Source organism: Helicoverpa armigera, chromosome 11, assembly GCF_030705265.1.
Source record: "Helicoverpa armigera isolate CAAS_96S chromosome 11, ASM3070526v1, whole genome shotgun sequence".
In the NCBI taxonomy this organism is placed as follows: Eukaryota; Metazoa; Arthropoda; class Insecta; order Lepidoptera; family Noctuidae; genus Helicoverpa; species Helicoverpa armigera.
The window spans coordinates 9,039,653-9,060,227 of record NC_087130.1 but is presented as its reverse complement, the minus strand read 5'-3'; the positions used below and the strand labels follow the sequence as shown (position 1 = coordinate 9,060,227).

The 20,575-nt window shown below is 35.9% G+C and overlaps 1 protein-coding gene across 4 annotated transcripts in view; it reads right to left on the bottom strand.

The window, feature by feature from the left end:
- Nucleotides 1–15,473: 15,473 nt before the first annotated feature.
- Nucleotides 15,474–20,575, bottom strand: part of LOC110381934 (cyclin-dependent kinase 14) — a 65,354-nt gene continuing 60,252 nt past the window's right edge. For all 4 annotated transcript variants that reach the window (XM_021342368.3, XM_049850888.2, XM_021342369.3 and 1 more), the window contains 3 exons: nucleotides 19,525–19,664; nucleotides 18,509–18,770; nucleotides 15,474–18,217 (listed from right to left, as the gene is read on the bottom strand). In XM_021342368.3, the coding sequence (XP_021198043.1) occupies nucleotides 18,150–18,217; nucleotides 18,509–18,770; nucleotides 19,525–19,664 (470 nt within the window). In that variant the 3' untranslated portion in view covers nucleotides 15,474–18,149. The remainder of the gene's footprint in view (nucleotides 18,218–18,508; nucleotides 18,771–19,524; nucleotides 19,665–20,575) is intronic.

Sequence of the window (20,575 nt, the reverse complement as noted above, 5' to 3'; positions counted from 1 at the left end):
AAACTTAACTATCAACTGTTATGATATCATTTTCTCATCACACACAAAATTGCTGTATGTTTTGAACAATGTTTTACGAAAATGTTCAAAACAGCAATCAAAATTATGAAGACGTTAACATTCAACGACTCGTTATTAGTTACGTTTGTTCGTTCAGCTTAATGGTTCATTCCTTGTTTGTTCCGACAGTGAGCTACTATTTATTATTATGCCCTAAATGTCAAATGAACAACGTTTAGTACGAGCTAAACAATGGTAAAGAGGGTTCGAATGTTTTAATTTGTAGATGTTTGTTTTGTTTTATATTTGTGTCAAGATGTCGTCGTCGGTTTTTATAGGTCTGAGTGAGAATTCACGCTAGATGTTATAATTTAGTTTTTTTGCAGACAGTTTTCTGAATGCAGAATAAGTCATTTTACAAAAGAATTTGTATTAGAGACATTTTCTTCGTAGTTTAGAGCATTTCTTCCTTAGGTTACATTTACGTCATTCTCCTCCCCTTATCCCAATCTTATTTAAGGTTGGCGCAACATATAATCTCGTTCTATAACTCCTCTATCTGTTGTCATCTCACAAGAAACGTTATTTCTAACCATATCTACTAAGTACTTAGGTTACACGAAACAACATACTACTGTTGGTTGTTCAACTTACAGTCAGTATCAGCACAGAATCTCCCAAATCTACTTTCCTTTCCTCAAAAAATCACACCTGAATTTCAAATACAGCCATCCTCAATCATCGTTACTGGATCAAAGTTGAGTCCATCAGGAACGATTGATCAGTCCAATGTAGACCTGTATTAGACGTGAAGTGCTGAGCAAACATCAGCTCGCCATGATCAAACCCAGTACAGCTTCCAAAGAGGTTTTCATACTTTTTTTTTGTTTTTTTTTTCACGAAACAAGTGCACAGTCGTAAATCTGGAGCTTTTCGATTCAGTCGAGCTGGTTTGTGTACAAAGGGAATTTTAGTGAAAGTGCACGTTTTAGTGCATTTCGAAATGGGTTTTTCGGGATTAGGTACAAATGTGTGGTAGGTTGAAAAAAGTTAAGAGATATGGCCGTAAAAGTGAACTTTAATCATGTCATACTTTTTTAATGAAATCATTTACTTGTAGATAATTCAATAACATACATTCTGTTGGAACGTGTTTGCCTCTGGTACCAAATATCCATACCAAATATCCATGCTTTCTTTCTATAGAATGTCCCTATAGGGACCGATGAATGATTGTTGCCTCTATCAGCTCAACCACTATAACTGACCCATCGAAGTGAAAGTGACATATCAAAAGTAGACTTAAATAAGCCCTAGACAGTTTAAATCGCGTCTAACATCTATTACCAGTCTTATCACCTAATTAACATATTAAAAGACAGTAAAATCGCTAAAAGGCTCAATTTCCACACGCTGCGGAAACAATAAGTATCACAAACACTCGCTGTATTCACGGAATGCAATAAAAGTCTACATTAACTACAGCAACAATCAATTAACAACAAGCCCCCAAGATTACTTCCTTTCGACTTCCCCTTTATAAAACAAACAGAGCAAAAACAACCTTGTTTCATTAGTTTTAAAGTTCAATATTAAGTGATGAAGTAATGTATAATTTTCAATTGGTTTCCCAGCCTTTGATTGTATAGTGAGCTTTTTAAAGCCGAATGGCAAAGCTGTCACTATCTGTGGTTGGAATTTAAACTTGGGGAAAGTACATTGTATTTTTTTATTTACTTACCCAACTTCACTCGGATTATTTTTAATATAGTCTTTCGAGTCTTTCAAATAAATAGTGCACTTCTGAATATTTGACCCCCAATAAATATTTTTGTGAAATTGCTTAATAGTACAATAACGTAACATTTATTTTGATGCTATATTTCTGAAGTTCACTTTTAGTATTTCTAAAAATATGATTGATTCGAATAATATTACATTGGATTATAATAAAAATTACATTAGATAAAGCAAAATGGGTACACTACCGGGTGATAGTCATGAGGATCAATTTTTTTAATGCCATTCACTAGTCTTTGTTAAAGCCTGAGAGAGAGATTTTTAGATCCATTATTAAATAATATGACACAGAAAAAACCAGCCAATCTGAAATACGACAAATCAACCGCTCTGTAGGTGTAAAGTGCAAAGAATCGCGACCAGCCCGCGGCTAGTCAACAGACTTTGATATGCAAAGCTACTTAACGAGTACAGTCGTCGCCAGCAGTGTTTCTTGCACCCATTGCTGTTGACTTGAAAACTGTGGAGTTTAATGTGGTTAGGTAAGAATTAAGGTTGTTTTTGGACCCAAAGATTAAAATTTATTAAGATTTGAAAGTTTGTTGAGGTGATTCTGTACAAGTGAATGATGAAGGAAAAATGTCACCGTGTATAATCTTATTAAGATTTGCTTAGAAAGTACGACATCTGCCGCACTTCAAATTGAACATATTAATCCAAATCAATTCATGTTTTATCACACAGCTCCATTTTTTTTAAGTTCCATGCTCAACTTGTTTTGTATATAATGTACATACGTATGTTAGTTTTTAAGGTATGTGTCTATGCCTGACTGTAAAAGATTAGGCAAATAAATAAATAAACTAATTTATTTCACTACAAATCTTTATCTTCATTCACCTTAAAATGCTTACCTATACCTATCAGCTTATCCTAACTCCGTACACTCGCCCAAAAAGCTTTCCTCTCTCCTCAATTTGCCCTCTATTACCGAACTGAATGCCCCTATTTGCCCACCGTACTTGCTCCTAACGTATTTGTGTCTACCATCGTTTCACTCGAGAAATAATAGAGATTTCGCAACGAACCTAGGATTGCCAATATGGGCTTCTAAATAGATTGAGCTGAGCAATATTTTGTGAGACGGCTTCAGCCTTTTGTGTCTACAAATAAAATCGGGATCGGTTTTCGTTTGACTGGGTTTAAGAGGATAGATAAAAGGCATGTAAGTTTGGTAAATTTTATGCAATAAATAAACCTTATAATTATGATCAAATTATTAGCTTTAGTGCCTTTATACATAGAAGATTATCAACAATTCCGCTCCCAAAACAAAAAATAGTGAATACCTACATATTCATGTACAGTTACATAATATAATACCAATACATAGTTGTTATATAAAGCTTTAATATCACAAAAATCTAGCTACATAGGTACATAAATATCATACGCATAGTGCGTTGAAACAACTCCCGCCGAATATTGATGATACCATCGACAATAGACGAGGGCACGCGAAACTTGACGAATGGTGACGAATTTTTATTCTGTGGCCCACTTTCGGTAGTAGGCCTGCGAAAAAGTACTCTAAAAAATATAAATCTGGATTTTTTTACACCTATTTTTCATTTTTAGACAAAGCCTAATGGCTGACTGGCTTTCGAAAGCTATTTTTTATGCAAGATTGAAAGAGCACTTCGGTACTCGAAAAGTTAAGTTCATAGACACTTAACTATAAACGAAAAAATATCTAAATAAATAAAAAAATACCAATACAATTCTACTGACGTTACCGATCTGAAATAACAATGGATATTCCGTATTTTATATTCGGAATGACAATCGAATGAAGGAAAACCATTGGTTTATAAAGTCATGAATAATTGCAGACACGTACTTACTCATTAAATGAAACTTCTGCAAGGTAAACAGTCCCTTCGTTTATGGCTTTGTCTCGGTTTGGCCAAAACAATGTCTGACGAATGTTAAAAAGATGGGAGTTAGGGAATTGGTAAATATTGTGTTTTTTCGACGAATAATATATGCACGTAGTCTCTATATAACATTATTTTCTAACGTACTTGGATAAGATACGTAACACAGAAAGAGTCGTCTGCAACGAAAATCCAAACTGACTGCAACAACTGATTTCCTTACTAGAGAAACTTTTCTAAGAATTGTAAAAGTTAATATCTGCTGCCTTTTGCAGATCTGCACTCTAGCTTAGGTACTTGAGAAAATACAGCGAATTCATAAGTAAGCGTAGTCTGCGTAGTATAAGATAGGACCCTTTATAATTCATCACAATTTTTAAATTACTTTAATAAATCTCATAAAGAATCCAATATATCTGTTTATGGGACAATATACACAATATACCTACATGTGTGCAACGGAAAAACTCAAAACCATTATTAATATTCTGCCAAAGAGTTTCCATATGTAAATTCTTTAGCGCCATTTATCCCGAGGGCTGGGGCACGCAAAATGCAATAAAAACGATTTAGTGCAGTTTTTCCACCCTTTCGAACACTCGCACACACCCCAATATTTTTGATCATTGTCGTTACACAACCCTTATATGTACCTACGTCGCGGATTTATGTCTCAGCTAAGAGCTTTCGGTTTTAGGAAGTAAAGCATCACGTAAACTGCGGTAAAAAACTTGTAAATAAAGGGAGACTTGAAAGTTCGCGTTTATTTCTCTTTTAACAATGTTACGGTTCGCTGGGAATTTCTTGTGTATCGTGAGAGATTTTTTATAGTGACGAGAAAGGAGTAAACAGGTTTGTTTTAGCAACATTTTTGTACTGTACGAAGGTAGCAAGTTTTTATTTTTTAGGCTACAATAATTTCATAGTAAACATTGTCTTTTTAAGAATTTAAACAAAGCCCTACCAACAGCCCAACTACTAACTTTCAAGTTCAATTTCAAACTTCAAACTTTTCTAAGATAGCTAAAATTCTTCTTTTTCCCCAGTCTAGCCAGATATACTCAAATCCATTTATCACCCTGCCTGCATGTCCGCTGACCCACGAAGTGGCCTCCAGTAGCCGCGAGTAGCACCATTTTTCTCTCTCAGCAAACGACGCGTGAGAATTAGCCAGATGAAAGCCTTTCCTAAATATTTCTGCCGTACCTGAGAGCTGCAGGGTAAGGCTATAAGATAAACTGAAATTGCTTTCCCAAATACCGGTCGCTATAAATATAGAATGTCTACCTCCTACTATATGAGTATACGTCTACAAAAAGCCGCGCCCACTCGAAAATAATGATGCGAAATGGAATTTCATGCACACGCCATCTTCCCGAGGCTGGCTAGACAGAAAATGTGAAATATTGACTGCACAAGCATGCGCCCCGGGCCACGAACACGACGATCTACTACACTCGCGATATTTCATGCAAATCGTAAAAATCCGTTTAAAGTCTCCAATTGAATTCATGGCGATTGTGATTGAAAGTCCCCCGGATTAAAGTCTAGGGAGATTCCATCAGGATTCTTGCAAATCAAAGAGTATTCATGATATGCAAACAGCATTTTATTTTATTGAATTTGAGCTGCCAACTCACGGACCTTCTAACCAACAGATATGCACTAGAAACTAAAAACGAAAGAACACAATTCAAGCTATCTTTTAAAGCGAGCATTCATTCCAGCATTGAGCCATCAAGGTGTCAGCGGCAGAAACTTACCCCACAAACTATAAAGAAGAAAGGGTTGTACATTAAGGGCAGGCACACATCGTATTCAGATACGATTACGTATATCAAAAAGTACACTACAAATCACCACTCTACGGTACCTTTTTACTTGCGAATATATCACAATTTTTTTTCGCCGTTTAAATATGTGAACGGACCTTTATAGTCCGTTTATTTTCCATCCATGGGACGAGTATTGAAAATAATATTGTGCTTTAGTTCCCGGTGGGCGGTGTTGCCAGCAAACGACGTATTTATGCAGTTTAAAATAACTTATCTACATAATCTGTGTGGCAGTATTTAGTTTACCCTGTTTTTGTTACAAGTGTTCGCTTATTTTGGTTAAGGATAGTTCTGCTTTATAAAAACTGACTTTTATGTTTGTGAACAGAAAAACATGGTCAAAAGCGCCTGTGGGAACAAAGATTTAATAAACACAAAAACTATGTTAAGTATGTAGAACACGTTTTAACTAGACTTTCGACATAAAACTACTCTTTAATTCGTAATTTTGATGTACATATATCACTGAAAAAAAAGGTATGCAACAAAAGTTAGACCAGATACCTACTTTATTAAATGTAAAACTTTTATTTTAAAAGAAAAGCAGCATTATTATACTGCAGAATAATAGACGTATTTCTTTTCAATAATTTAATAAACTTACCTTTTTAAAGTACATTCTGAAGACATAACATAATAGAGAATGTGCTCCGAGAGCATTTCAATAAAAAATAACTGCATGCCTAGAGCTCGTAGTGTCATTACGTGCTCAATATTGAATACAGAAATTAAAGGAATGAAGACATTTCTTGTGCCTGCTATATTATTAAAGTAAAGAAAGAATGGGTGTTTAAAGAATTCTTTATTTGACCTGTCTTGCTATCATCATGTATAGAATAAAAAAAAAAAAAGATTTTGTGACGGCAATAGTTATGTTTACATGATAACGATGATAATTTTACTCACTCTGTAATGCTTGAAAATAACTTAAATATGAACCTTGTTTATGATTATTGTAGTATTAATTTATTGTTACCTTGTTTATGATTATTTTAGTATTAATTATTAATTTCTGAACCTCCAATTCTTGAAGTTAAACAGAAAATACCGAAGACCTCCATGAATTCACGCCACAAGAATGCCAATTACGAAACTTCTTCAATATTCAAATATTGAAAAAGTTTTCTATTAACTAGACTAGAATAATTAGTTTCCAAAGTATTGCTAGAAGTTTTGGCATGTATTTGTATGTTAATGAAACGTGAAATTGCGAATTAGGTACCTATGGCTGCCTGCTCAGGTTACGGGATTGTTTGAAAGAGCTACTGCGGCCCTAGTACATCAAGGGCTTAAGAAAGAACATGGTGGATTTCAGTCAGTAAAAGTCTGACTCTCCCTCACGCTGCACCTACAGCGGGAGGGAGTGTCATTTAGTATTGTACCACCTAAAAAGATACCTATTGCTAAATTATGGAATCAGGCGTTACTTTGCGGAAAGCCTCGATTTTCGGGGAATTAATGCTACATATTTTTCCTAACATTACCTATAGCTAGTTAAGTTTACACGAGGTGCCCAGTGCGTTTAACTGAGCACGTTGTAAAATGACTCATCCGTTGCCAACTATGGCGCTCGCTCCCATGATAAACCTATTTTTATATTCCCGTGGAACCTATTTTTAATCGGGTTTATGTATTAATATCTACCTACTAACGTACATAGAACTTGCCTTGCAAAATGGAATAGGGTGACATAGTAAAACGTAAATTCGACACGTTGAATGCAATGTAACGATTACGATATTGGATAGACTTACTTAGGTACCTGTATGTAGAGGTAAAAAGCTTATGGTAAAATAATAAACCTATCACCAAAAGCAACATTTATAGACAAAAATCACATTGTAAAAAGTACTGGAAACTTTTACTTAAACACTATTGATGACAATTAATACGAGATAAATTGAGACATGGTTATATTCAGACACTAGCCGTTATCCCACGGTTTCACCCGCGTCCCGTGGAAGCTACTGCCCGCACCGGGATAAAATATAGCCTATGTTACTTGCAGATAATATAGCTTTCTTATGATGAAAGAATATTTAAAATCGGTCTAGTAGTTTTTGAGTTTATCCATTGCAACCAAACAACCAAAGTTTTCCTCTTTATAATATTAGTATAGATAAACATAGATACAACCTTCCTTTATACGTCATCCACAGATCTAAAGCGAGAGTAAAACCGACTCATTTGATCTCTCTAAGCTCACCAGCATCAGGGTACATCTCTGACGCCTTAATTGGGTCACCTCCCGTGACACGAAGGTAAATATTCAACAGAAACTTGTCGGTTTGCGATGAAGAATTATTAGGCAATTTGTAATGGATTCGAATTGGAATTTTTTGCTTTATTTTTAGGGAATTTCAATAAATTAGAAGGTTCTCGGTTCAAATGTTTTTAAAAGGCTCGGACACTGCAAACTTTTGATCGGTACAGTTTGATCGGGCTCATAAATCAGTATGGAAATGAATGGTACTTAGTACGCACATAACAACGATCAGATACTTGACTGACTTAAAACTACGGTTTAATCCACAATTTACTTTAAAAACTATTTTTGTTACAACCCTTGGGTCCATATCTTTAGTCTGCATTGTACAGGTACTTTGAAAACATACGTACTAGCCTGATTGTCACCTTCAAAAAACTGACCGACATAGAAACCTACGCCCATAGTTTTATACACTTCTCAGTTTAGTCCCTTTTATTGAGCCTATTAACACAAAATATAAAGTTACACCGGTCGTTTCTGAGTTCTTACTAGCCCACACGCAGTAAGTAGTTACCTACATAAAATGGATATTAACTGTCTTATCCTTTGACCTTTTTCTAGTTAATTCTAAAATCTTATCGAATATCCGTAATATGGAAATTTTCTGCTTCTTTTTTTAGAAGGAAACTTAACACTCATTTATTTTGGTTTATCATATAATTTTCCATTTTGCCAATTTCCTCCTGGGATGGCTATAAATGAAATTACTGAGTCCCAACGCGGGCTTCGTTTTTTTGTTAAACTTAATAAAGAAGTTTAACTTACTTTTTTTATATCTACATAAAAATATAACCTACTTTTTATTTTGAAATATAATGGTTAGGGTTATCACAAAGACAGAAGTTTTTGTAAGTTGATGATAAAAGAACCACCTCATAAAGTAAGTAATTTGCGCTCTTGTCTATTTCACTCGTAATAGTTAACAAGCAACAAACTTAAACCCACGGTGTTACTTATTTACACAGACACATAATTTCTTCACACTTTCAACAAAGGTCGAAGGGGCATTAGGTGAGAGAAGTCGGCTACTTTTCACCCCTAATTCTCTATCTCTCAAAATAAACTTCGGGGTTTTTCCAAATACAGTATGTCACAGCCTACGCGAGATTTCGTAATCAGCAAACATTATTACCGTGGTGTATAAAAATAAGTATTTTTCGCAAACTAAAATAGATCGAGTCTCACCTATATTAGTTACGTGTATATAGAACTGTTTGTTTGTGGCATTTGCAAGTACGTTAACACCGGGTCGGGTTATTTATACTCATCTTTTTTTTTTGTTAGGTGGAGTTCTGAAATTGGCGATCAGTCATAAGTTTGCACCTCTGTCAAATGGAATTTTAGCGAGATAAGGTAAGATCTGCATTATTATTCTTTCTTGCACACATCAATACATTTGACACACTGAAAACAGAGAGGTTATGCACAACGGCGAGCTTAACCCAGTGTTGGGTTCTCTTAAAGCCAACCGGGTGAGAGAGTGATTTGATGGGGAAGGAAAAAAAAACTGCATCTGAATTGTATTAAAGCTTTGAATTTATAGGTAGTTTGTCTTTTGTAAACACGTTCTTTGTATAAATACTTTATTTTGTTAACAAATAAACACACTACAGAGTAAAATTAAGAGCCACAAATAAAGAAGAACAGTATCACGTAACAAAATAATTGCAGCGCTTTTTAACTTTATACAGTTTTTTGTTTTAATAAAACGGTGACCTAGTGCACTTCTAAAACTTGGGACACAAAAATAAATAATGACTTTGCAGTGGATTTATCCTTGAAAGTTTTATATTTGAGCCATTCTTGCGCATTAATGCAGCTTTTTATAGTTCGGGGTGGAAAACTCTGTGGTATTTTGCGTTGGAATTAAATGAGCGGTTTTTCCTCTGGATGAGATATTTTCCTGTAAGAGTCGTAGAACGTTATGTAAATAGGTAGATGTGGATGTGTAAAGTTGTTTTATCTATTACTGATGCTGACATACTTAGGTACTTATATTGTTTGATATCGAAATCCGAGTTTATCTTACAGACCACTAACCACTTCTTCTTCTTAACTTGTATAAAAAACTAGACTTCTCCTTGGTAAGGTTACAATCCATCTTCACAACTTTCAACTCAATTTTCCCGTAAACCCACCACCGACAGGCAGAACTTTCGCATGCACAATAAAACACAGTACTTAGTACAATATAAAAGGATTAACACACATAATACATAATCGCGTATTCACTAGCCATACCAAAAGACTGATCGCGTAGTATCGATGTTCTACCGACCACTTAGCATGATTAGTCGACAGAAGAGGCTTATATTGCCACATTACTCATTCTTTGGTCCAGTACGCGCTTTGCCGATTAATGGCTAACCAACAGATAGATTAATGTATTTATTTTTCCTGATATTACTTGTGTTTTGTTCAGTATTTAGAAGGTTTGATCTTTTTGATGGCTTTAGGTTTTCCTGTAGGATTTTTTATTTTAAGGTGATTTTTAGAGTGGTGCCCGGTCGCCTCAATTGTTTGTCGGTTCAATTGCCTCTTAATAATTTATCATCAGGTATATAAGACTATAACTGTCGTCTATGAGATCCATGCAGTCTTGAATTTGCAATTGGCAGATTATTTATTCAAGAAATTCGAGACGACGAGCATTGAAAGCGTTTGGAGGACACGAGACAAAATCAAATGTGATGCTCGAGACGTAAAGGATAACACCTCCTCTAAATGTGATCCTTTCTCCCTTCGTCGGCAAAAGTATATGTGATGTTTAACCAAACATACACGAACGACTAGCAGTAACACTGTTATTCAGCACCTAATTTAACGAAAATCAAATAAAAAACAAATATCTTCACCGGATTCAAGAGTTTATAAAGAGGCAGACGTCTAGGAAGCGTATATTTCCTGGCGTTGATCGATTCAGCCAACAAATTGAATTATGACGTGTACCGAGCACCAGACGACGTCAAATTAAATGCTCAAACTGATTTTCACGCTCCGATAGTTTCATAAAGGATTCATAATAATCTAGCACAACTTTGTACCGCCGTGCCTACCTAGTGTATAGTGCAGACAGTAAGTTTGTCCGTCTGTCCAATCTGAAGGACGATTTACACGCCTTCGCTGTTTAGAGTTTTAGATAGTTAACGAAGCTTAGTGACTCGAACTGCGAACAGTCGAGAAGTAAATTCCGCTTGAGTTCACCTAAAATATACAATTATTACTAAAGACGAATAATTCAAAACTAAATTGAGTTGTATCACAATTTTCATAAAGTTATTCACTTCATGCAAAAAGCTTCAAAGTGAATTGACTGCAGACAGTCAATACAAATCAATTGTGTTCGACAAAATATCTGTATCGCAAAACTTTTCGTTACAAATTCAATAGGGTTGTATTTGCATATTTTTTGTGTACACCAATAAAGAGTTCCATTCATCCCTTTTCTGTACACTTATCAAACACAAATTTTGCTTCAGAGAAAAATATTTTCGCATCAAAGGGAAGTGGGTGTGTTTTTAAAATTCCTTTATTTGTTTCGGAAAGGTCAATCCATTATGGCCCGCTGTGTGCAAAACGTTTCTTTTAAACAGGTGTACCTTTCTATTTTTTACACTCAAAGGAAAACGCGCCAGTTTAGTACACATGTTAATGTAATTATACAAATAAGGAGAAATGTGTTCAAACATTTCCAGGGCCTTTTATACTGTAGAAATAATATTATCGTACAATGAGTAATATGAGTTTATTTGAAAGGGTCAGCCGTGTGTAATGTCTACGGATATTATGTTTTGAAGGAAAAAGGTTTTATTTGAAAGAGAATTCACTGGATATTTACACGATGCGATGTCACAGGACTAAGAGTAATATCGTCATAATTACGAAACTACGTTATTCAGTTTTTGGCCAAGTTTGACACCAATATTGGATGTTGGTTGATTAAAATTTTACTGCAAAACGTCGGGCGTCTGAAGTTGGGAATTGCCTTATAATTGAGTTCGCCGTTAATTTGTACGAGGTGTAATTATTACGTTATTTCTGCATTGTTTGAGATGCTCTGCCCTCATTAGTTAGTCTAGTGGTCGTGATTGAGCAACCATTTCAGCATCAAGTTCTTGAAAGTAAATTGTTGTTTAAGTACTGAGTTTCAGTTGGCAGATAAATTGCCGATTTGCTTCAAGAATTTACTTCGAGTTTACTATAATGACTGTCATATAATACATATGTTATTGTGCTCTCAATGAAGAAGATTATGTTAATATCACTTGTTTTCAATAAATTTTCACTTTAACACTCGCCCAATTTTCCACACTTTTCCGTACGACTTTTATTACTCTATAAACTTTAATATTCTTTGTAGGAGAGTTCAAAAGAACAAAAGAACGTCACTAAATTGAAACAAAGCGTCGATATGAAGAATAGAGGAGAGTATTAATAAAATACGGTGACACGATGAGACCGTTAGAGGGGCGGCTCTTGTCCGGTTATCTTGCAATTTTCCTGTATATTATGCTTAGAACAAAAGCATAAAATATAATATCTTTTGTCTCATATTGCAGGAAGGATATAAGAAGCGGGCTTCATAAGGTAAACGGTTATAAAAAGAAAATAAATTGGAGCTCAAATTGGAAAATAATTACAATCACACAACGTTGTAAATTTGCCGATAAATTAAAAGAGAGGAGTAGGTAATTATATTGTATATTTGCCAAGCCCTTACCTAATGCTTACGGCTTCCATTTCAAACGATTGCGGTTGTGTAGTTTTTAAACTGAAAACCCTGGTTCAATAGAGGACTGCATGGGCAAGAAATAGTAAAAAGCCTGCTTTTCCAAGTTTTCCAGTACGCGAGAAACCTCGTCTTCCCTGGAGCAATGGAGAACCTAGTGACTTACAAAATACTAAGAATAAAATCATAAATATGTAAACAGCAATCTGCACTGTGACCCTCTTCCCTGGGTCAACATTACAACATGACCGATTTACTTGCAATGCTCACATATTTTTTTAGGTGAGGAAAGAAAATTCCCTTTCTTAAGATAAAAAGAAAAAAACTAATAAATAGTAGAAGGCAGTTTGAAAACTGAATATAGATAAAAATATATCTTATTAACTTATTAGCAGAATAAACATCAATAATATCTACTCTTATGCGGTTATTGTGTATAAGTAAGTAGCATGAAACAATTAAAATTTTCATGTTTAGTTAAGCCCCGCGGCTATTTCCGTATACAAAATATAGGTATTTGTTTGAAGACGCTAATTTCAGGAAGTACTGGACATTATTTTAGTGTAAGATAGTTCATCTATCGAAGATGGAATAGGTTACATTTTATTTGCCTGTGCCGAGTAGATCCCACGGGATATGGGTGAAACCGGTGGCTAGTAAATATAATTTTCCCGAATATATCATAACAAGTTTCCCTTTGTTAATTTGCTGTGTGCGTGTTCTTCAGCAATCGAGTGGATGTCTAAGGGATTAACGAGGTGTTCTAACATCCAGTACTTTATTAGTTTGTGTTGCCATTATATTATCATCATAATGGGAATGGGTTCGTTCGTGTTACCAGTTAATGGGTTGTGCGTTACACAAAGTACTGCAATCGTCACCTGGAGAGTTCCGGACTGAGATAATAAAATTAATTTATGTTTTCTGGGTGGTGAATAGAAAACTGGCCGCTTATTGTCTGCATGTTTTTTTTCTTGTGGTTGGTATTTTCTATTTTTTATTTTTTATTGTAGATAGATCCCATTAGATGAGACCATGGTATAACACAAGAACTTAGCCAAGATTATTTTTATAGGGCATCGACCCAAGATCTTGTAATTTGTACCTAATAACGCTAACGACCGACGACAAATCAACGCTTACGTTTGCAAATGACGAATCCTCACAATTCAATGTGACCTTACAAACTAAATAAAGCCAAACGCACTTATTACTCAAGAAATTAATATCTGCGAGGGAACTTCTACTTCAGAGCTTTAACAGATACAAGATATAAGGCTAAATGAGATATTTGCCAGAGAGCTCAACGAACTGGATTAGCCACTATCTGCTATCAGCTTTATCTACGAAAGTTACGATCTACCTGAATAATTATGTTCAGCGATGCTCGTTAGTTCGGAAACATATCTTGCAATCTGTTCTTGTTAGCGTTGTAGTGAGAGTCAGTTGGAAAAGTTTTAATTGATTTCAGACTTTCTGAGTGGTGGAGAAAACGTTGCAGATTTCTTTCGGATAAAAACCGGACCTACGCGTATTTGTTTTGGTCCTAAATGCATTTCTTATTAAGTACCTGCCTATTTCACACACAGATAGTAAATAGGTAGATACGTACCTACTATTTGCTGCCTGTGTTGAAATAAAATTTCCAATATGAAACGCAATAACAATCGGCCATTTTATTTTATTACCCGCTTGTCGTTTATAGAGCTACTGTAGTCTGTTAACGACAACATAAATAAATTCAGCCTGAATTATTAAGTAAAAAAAGATTATAAGAATAAAATACCTATTGATGTTATGATTAATGGGCAAACCTCATAATCGGTAAAACATTTATTTCCCGATCACATCAAATCATTTCCCATAAAAATATTAGGGGAGTGAATCACCAAAAATATTTTTTCAGTTAATAGCTGAATTTTCATCGGCCATCCATAATTATGGAGGGTGACAATTAGGGCGGAAAACCATTCAAATTACGATGGGGTTTGATAGATAGGGCCACCCCATGCCTGGCCCGAGGTGTGATAATACTGGCTTTTTACTTACAAACTGGTAGATTAAACTTTAAGCAGTTGTTGGACTGACTATCCTAGATAGGAATTTAATTTAAATTGTAGCTGACTTGATTTTAAAGGGTGACTTATTTGTCGTCAAGCTATTCTGAAATGCTAGTCTTCTCAGAAAATGGCTTGTATGTAACAGTAAGTACCTAGCAATGGTTCTGTGACTGTCTGTTGCATTTGAATATGCAAGTTAGGTTTTGTGCAAGTTGTCGTTTTTGCTGTCTTCTTCCCTTGTTCATTCGGTCGTGCCCGGACAAGGTGTAATGTAATGATATAGGTATGATAAATTACTTTTTATACTTATTCACAGACAGATGTGGCAAAAAAGCACGACGCATTTTAATTTGTTTACTGTCAAACAGATCGTCAAAAACGACAAGACACGATACGGTACCGTAGTGGTAATGAGTAATTTGTCCATATCGTTGTTAATCTATTCGGAGACTGGACACCTAATTATGTATTTAAAATTCTATCATCCTAGGCCTAGGCCCTTAGCTGACGTAATAGCAAGCTAACTCTGTGGGTTCATTATACATGGCACCGACTTTCATTGGCCGAATTATATGGCTCGAGTCCTGGCGAACAGCCAACACGCGGCGCCAGAAATTTCACGGCTCTCTTCACATTGCACGAGAAACCCAGACATTATCATTTTATTATACTTTTTTCCCTTTTAATATCATTCATGCTGCGGCTTTATCTCCTTTCGACGAACGGCAAATGAGGTCGGAAACGTAGTTGCACTAAAATTATACTTACTGCTAACTTTTCACGAAGTGCGCTGTAAGACTAACTCTTTTAATTGAATTTAACGAGAGCTCTGATAAGTCTCTCATTAAGCTCGTTATTAATGGAGTTTCAATCGCAGGCAGATCGGGAAAGGAAAACACAGCGTTTCATTAAGAAATAAAAACTTTTATTATTATCAGTTCAAATATCGTATTTACATTCTTTTAAACGAGTAAAAGCACATTGTTTATACATTACAAAAAATAATTAAAATAAGAATCATAACTAAATCAGTAGCGGGACAATTTCGGTGATACATAAAATAATAAAACATAGTAAATTGAAAATAACCTAAGATGATAGTTAAAAATTAAAATAAATCTCATACCGCCCGTGTACTTGGGAACTCATACAAACGGCAATGGCAACTCGTATAGGACTGTCGTAACTAAGAAACTCGTAACAACTAACTGATTAATTAATAATACCTATATACAATTCGTTCCTTCGCAACGAACGTGAGCCTTGCGGCCTCGGTCAGTACATGGTACAAATGCAAATTATTATGTATACAATAGAATTTCCAGTATTCTCAATATAAATGCGCGACGTAATCTCGTACACAGGTATGTGCTCACTCAACGGGTGAATTATTTACTTTGCATCCCTTACTCGGCCGCGGCCGCTGAAACACGAGTGCGCTCAATTCATTGCTAAACTATTTTATTACTACGCGTAAAATGGTGAATTATTCAGGCTTTCATCTGTTTCAGTATTCTATACATTTATTTGATTACATTTATTGATATACCACTTGAATATTCGACAGTTTCTATACAGGGATTATGGTTCAGCGAAGTAATTTGTTAAAATTACAAACCTTTAAATAAAGGCTAAAATCACACCTCTTTTTAATTTTGTCAAATTACTTCGCTGATTTTTGTAGTGAACTATATACACAGTTTACAAAAACACTACCTAAGGCAACTTACGGCGGGTCGCTACAAACATGTAAACATTTCAACAATCAATTATTAACGAACGTATATTACAATAATGGACAACCCGCGCTAACCTTAAGACGAACTCACGTTTCAGCGTAACCGCGCCCTTCTAAACTACATACAATAAAACTCAACAAATCATATACACTGAAAATATTGCGTTTCACATACTATACAATTTACGTACTATTGGTGTTCGGAACCGTATTATGAATTAACTACTCGATAGTGACGGGGGCGGCTCTTCAATTTGTGACGAAACAATTTTGTGCTCAATTTAGTTCCAATTTTTGTTAAATTCCGCTAAGTACCGCCCCCGGCACTCAGTGTAAACGTTTCTAAAGCTCGGTAAGGACTAAACTAACTTGATCTATGCTCTCTAGTGTTTATTTTATTAACCCGCGCACACTGACAACTCGATTCTACTAGTACTTATTATCGATTTTGTCGCGATATTTGGCAGTGCGTTCAGTGCGATTCGATTAAGGCTTATTCGCTTAGTCTTAGCGTAGGTAACAATTAATTGATTTTTATTGCTATTCGTTACCGATTTATTTACAGAAATGATTTGTTTCGCTAGACTAGCTTTAGTTTTAAGACTACGTACAAAACGACGCGATTCTAATGTCTTGATTAATTATAAAACCCGGATTACTATGAAGCGTTTATTTTAATTGTTGGCACAATTTGTATTCACGTTTCTGTGGGGCTATATCTATCAGAGATCACAGATAACTTGTTCTAACCAACAAGATGAAGATATCGCATGAATGTATGTAAAGTTAAACTGCCAAGTTGCCAATGCGCCGGTGCTACGTAACTTACACTGCGCGCCTAACCTTACGTCGTGGGACCACTAAAAATTCACTAAACTGGTTAATTTCACTAGTCTTTATTCTAGACGGAACCTACTTCCATCTACTCTACGTCGCCTCGCTCAGAACATTGATTAGTATATTATTTATAAATCGTCGAATTTCCTATCACGTTACAATTTACAGTAGGACGGTCCCACACTTGATTATATTTGAGATCTGCGAAGATTAAATAATTTTGGTAATAGATTTATCGTCCGTTCAATTCACATGGTATCACTGGACACTCCTCGCCACACTAACTTTACTATTTGAGCACCGTGGAAGGAATGTGTGCATAAGATTTAGACAAACGCCAAGATTCAGTGAATAACTCCTGCCATGAGTTGCGGTTATATATCGAATCGTTGCTCGATACATCGTAATCATATGGGAAATCACCAATCGGTATCTGATAAATTCACATTCGATTTATAATCGAACTCATGTCAAAAGCTCAATGATAAACCGTATAGTTTCATAAGACTGCATTAGAGTTAACTTCATCGACAATTATCCCTTAATAAATATAAATAAACATCTTCAAAATTTTTACCAAATTATGAGCATATATTTCCAGCATAAAAATCTTTTAAAATAATACGTCATACTCTTCTCAATTATAGATATACATGGCACACTGCTCTGTTTATATATTTATAGTTATAATCATACACTCGATACCTATCAGTTTACCTTGTCACCATAGAATAATTGAATTATATGGATGGATATTCCGTTGGAAGCTTAACAAGCACTAATACAAAGGACAAAGCAATCATCGGACGAACAAACGAATGACGTGGGGGGAGGGGGGTTGAGAGATTTTTGAATAAAAAATCAGCTGAATACTGTCGCCGGCATTGGATGCCTGTTCGGGTGATTGTTTTAAATGTCGATAGAACTATGTGGAATAGTTGGTTGGTAGTGGCGCCGGCGGAACGTAAAAGCGTAATTGATTCGACTACGGGGCCCGGGGGCGCTCACTTAATGGTGGCGTGCCGCGTCTCGGGGTGCAGGCTCACGCCCTCCACTGTGAATATTGACACCTCTGCAACAAATATACAATAGTTGAGTCACGCTAAATTATTTACGTCTTTTTTGGAGAACATTTTAAAAGATAAATATTACTCTATTTTAGAAAGTATAGGTTATTTAATTTATTAGGATTGCCAACAGGAGTCACACCATTAGGTACATAAGTTATGCCATTTTATAGTATAGGTCAAGTGTGGCCAGTATAGGCCAGATAAACGTCAAGAAAATTCAATAAGGTTAATAAAAAAAACGCAATCAAATTAAACTCAGCTGAAAAATCACAAAAAAGATCTAAAACACTCACCATCAGGCAAATCCCTAAGCCGCGGCGGCAACGAGGCAAAGTACGCGTGATGCAACGCTCTCTGGGCCGGTAGACGCCTCGCCGGGTCTGGTTGAAGCAAGGCCGAGGCAAGGCGCTCGGCGTCCCGGCCTGCCTCGCGGAGACGAGGGAAGGCAGCGCCGAGGGCCCGGGCTGCGCACTGACCCCAGCGGGACACGTGTGCTCTAAGGCCCGGGAGACGGCTGACTCCCGACCAGCTTTCCTCAGTTGGAGTGCCTACCACCTGTACCAAATATGTGTAAATTCAATGACAAATGTATGACACTACTGTTTTGTACGTAGGAAGGTATGACGCGTTGCGAGATTATTCGGATATCCTCCGTGCATAGAGCTGATAGAGGAGTCTACCAGTGCATGGCGAGGAATGAGAGGGATTCGGCGCAGGCTAGCGCGGAGCTGCGGTTAGGAGGTAAGAAAGACAAGTAGTTGCTTTATATTAGGGTAACAATATGACAAAAATTTTACATAAAATAGGAAAATATAAGAAAATTTGCAACAATTGCAATGATGATAGTTCGCAAGACGATCTTGGTTCACCAATTGTTATGGAAGTTGTAGCACAACAAACTTCCAAGTAACACATGTCTGACAAGTTTCAATATCGGTATTAACATGTAAATCTCAATAGATGCTGTCGTGTATGAAGGCAGCCTTTTACATAATATACAAGGTAGATAGTGGTTTGCTAAATAATTAATAAACAGCGTAGAGCAAATGCTACGTTAGTCGGACAAGAGAGAAAAGTTCAGCTGAAAACAGGTATGTAACGTTATGTGTTAAACAATTCCAATAAAGCGTTTTAAAATGACACTTACCCTCTCATCAATAAAAACGGAGTAAAGTTTTTCAAAGTTGAAAGCTATGAAAATGTATGGTTTTTCCTTTATTTCACTGTATAACTTACACTGTATAACACTTTGATCCGTGTTTATTAATAAGCCTGTAAAGTTGTAAAATGATACACAGTTTGTACCGACCTTAAATATTTTATCTAGTTGGTCGTGCGTGTCCCTGACGCCGGGGAAGGTGGGCACGCCACAGAGCATTTCCACAAATATGCAGCCGACGCCCCACATGTCCAGCGACGTCGAGTACTCCGTGCTGCCCAGCAATACGTCTGCACAAAACACAAGGACCTTAGTAAATTGGCACTGTAAGTAAAATACATTCTGGTATTTTGAAGATTAAATTAGTCTTATTTATGAGTCGGAAATCATCACAACTCGCCCCATTGTAATTGGAGTAGGAGGAAAAATAATATTCCTAGATATCTGACACTGAAGGATTTCTTTGACAATCCTCTAAGGAGTGACTTAAGTAATCATTAAATGCCTCGAGTGCGGGGGTATGTGTTACATAATTTGTTATTTGAGTTCTAGATGATGAACAGCGACTGGATGGATCGGGTAAATAAGTGCAGTGGTGCAAAAAGTCTCAATCAATACTACCCTAACAAGCGAATAAATGTTTTGAGTTTTTAATACCTTGACTATATGGTACTCACATAGCCTCGTCTCTCAATAAACTACAACCTAACTGCGTAACTGGCCGAAACATGCCCCAAAAAGGGTCTTATTCCAAAAATAGATTGTAAAAGGTGACTTAAAAAGGGCAAGTCTGAAATCAGCTAAGTTGTACTTAGAAGGCCTATCATTATGTCTAGACGAAACGACTGCTAATGTGTAGCTAGATGATTTCGTCTAGACTAGTATAACTTTTATATCAAAACTAGCTGTTCACTAAGGTTTCACACACCCTAAGAGAACTCCGCAACAGGCAAAAATAAATATTGGTAAAAGAATTTTCAACATGAATAGATTCAGAGATTACTCCCTACAAGTATATAGGTACAGATGGATAATTAATTTTCAAATCTCAATCCGCATATTCAGCTTACATATCAAAGTAAATACATAGCTAAATTGTTGCAAAGTTAAAAATAGGCACTGGCAGACTTTTCGTAAGGGTCGTGAAAACGGCGGGCTGAATATAAAAATGAAGATAAATGACGACTCGTGACAGCCATAA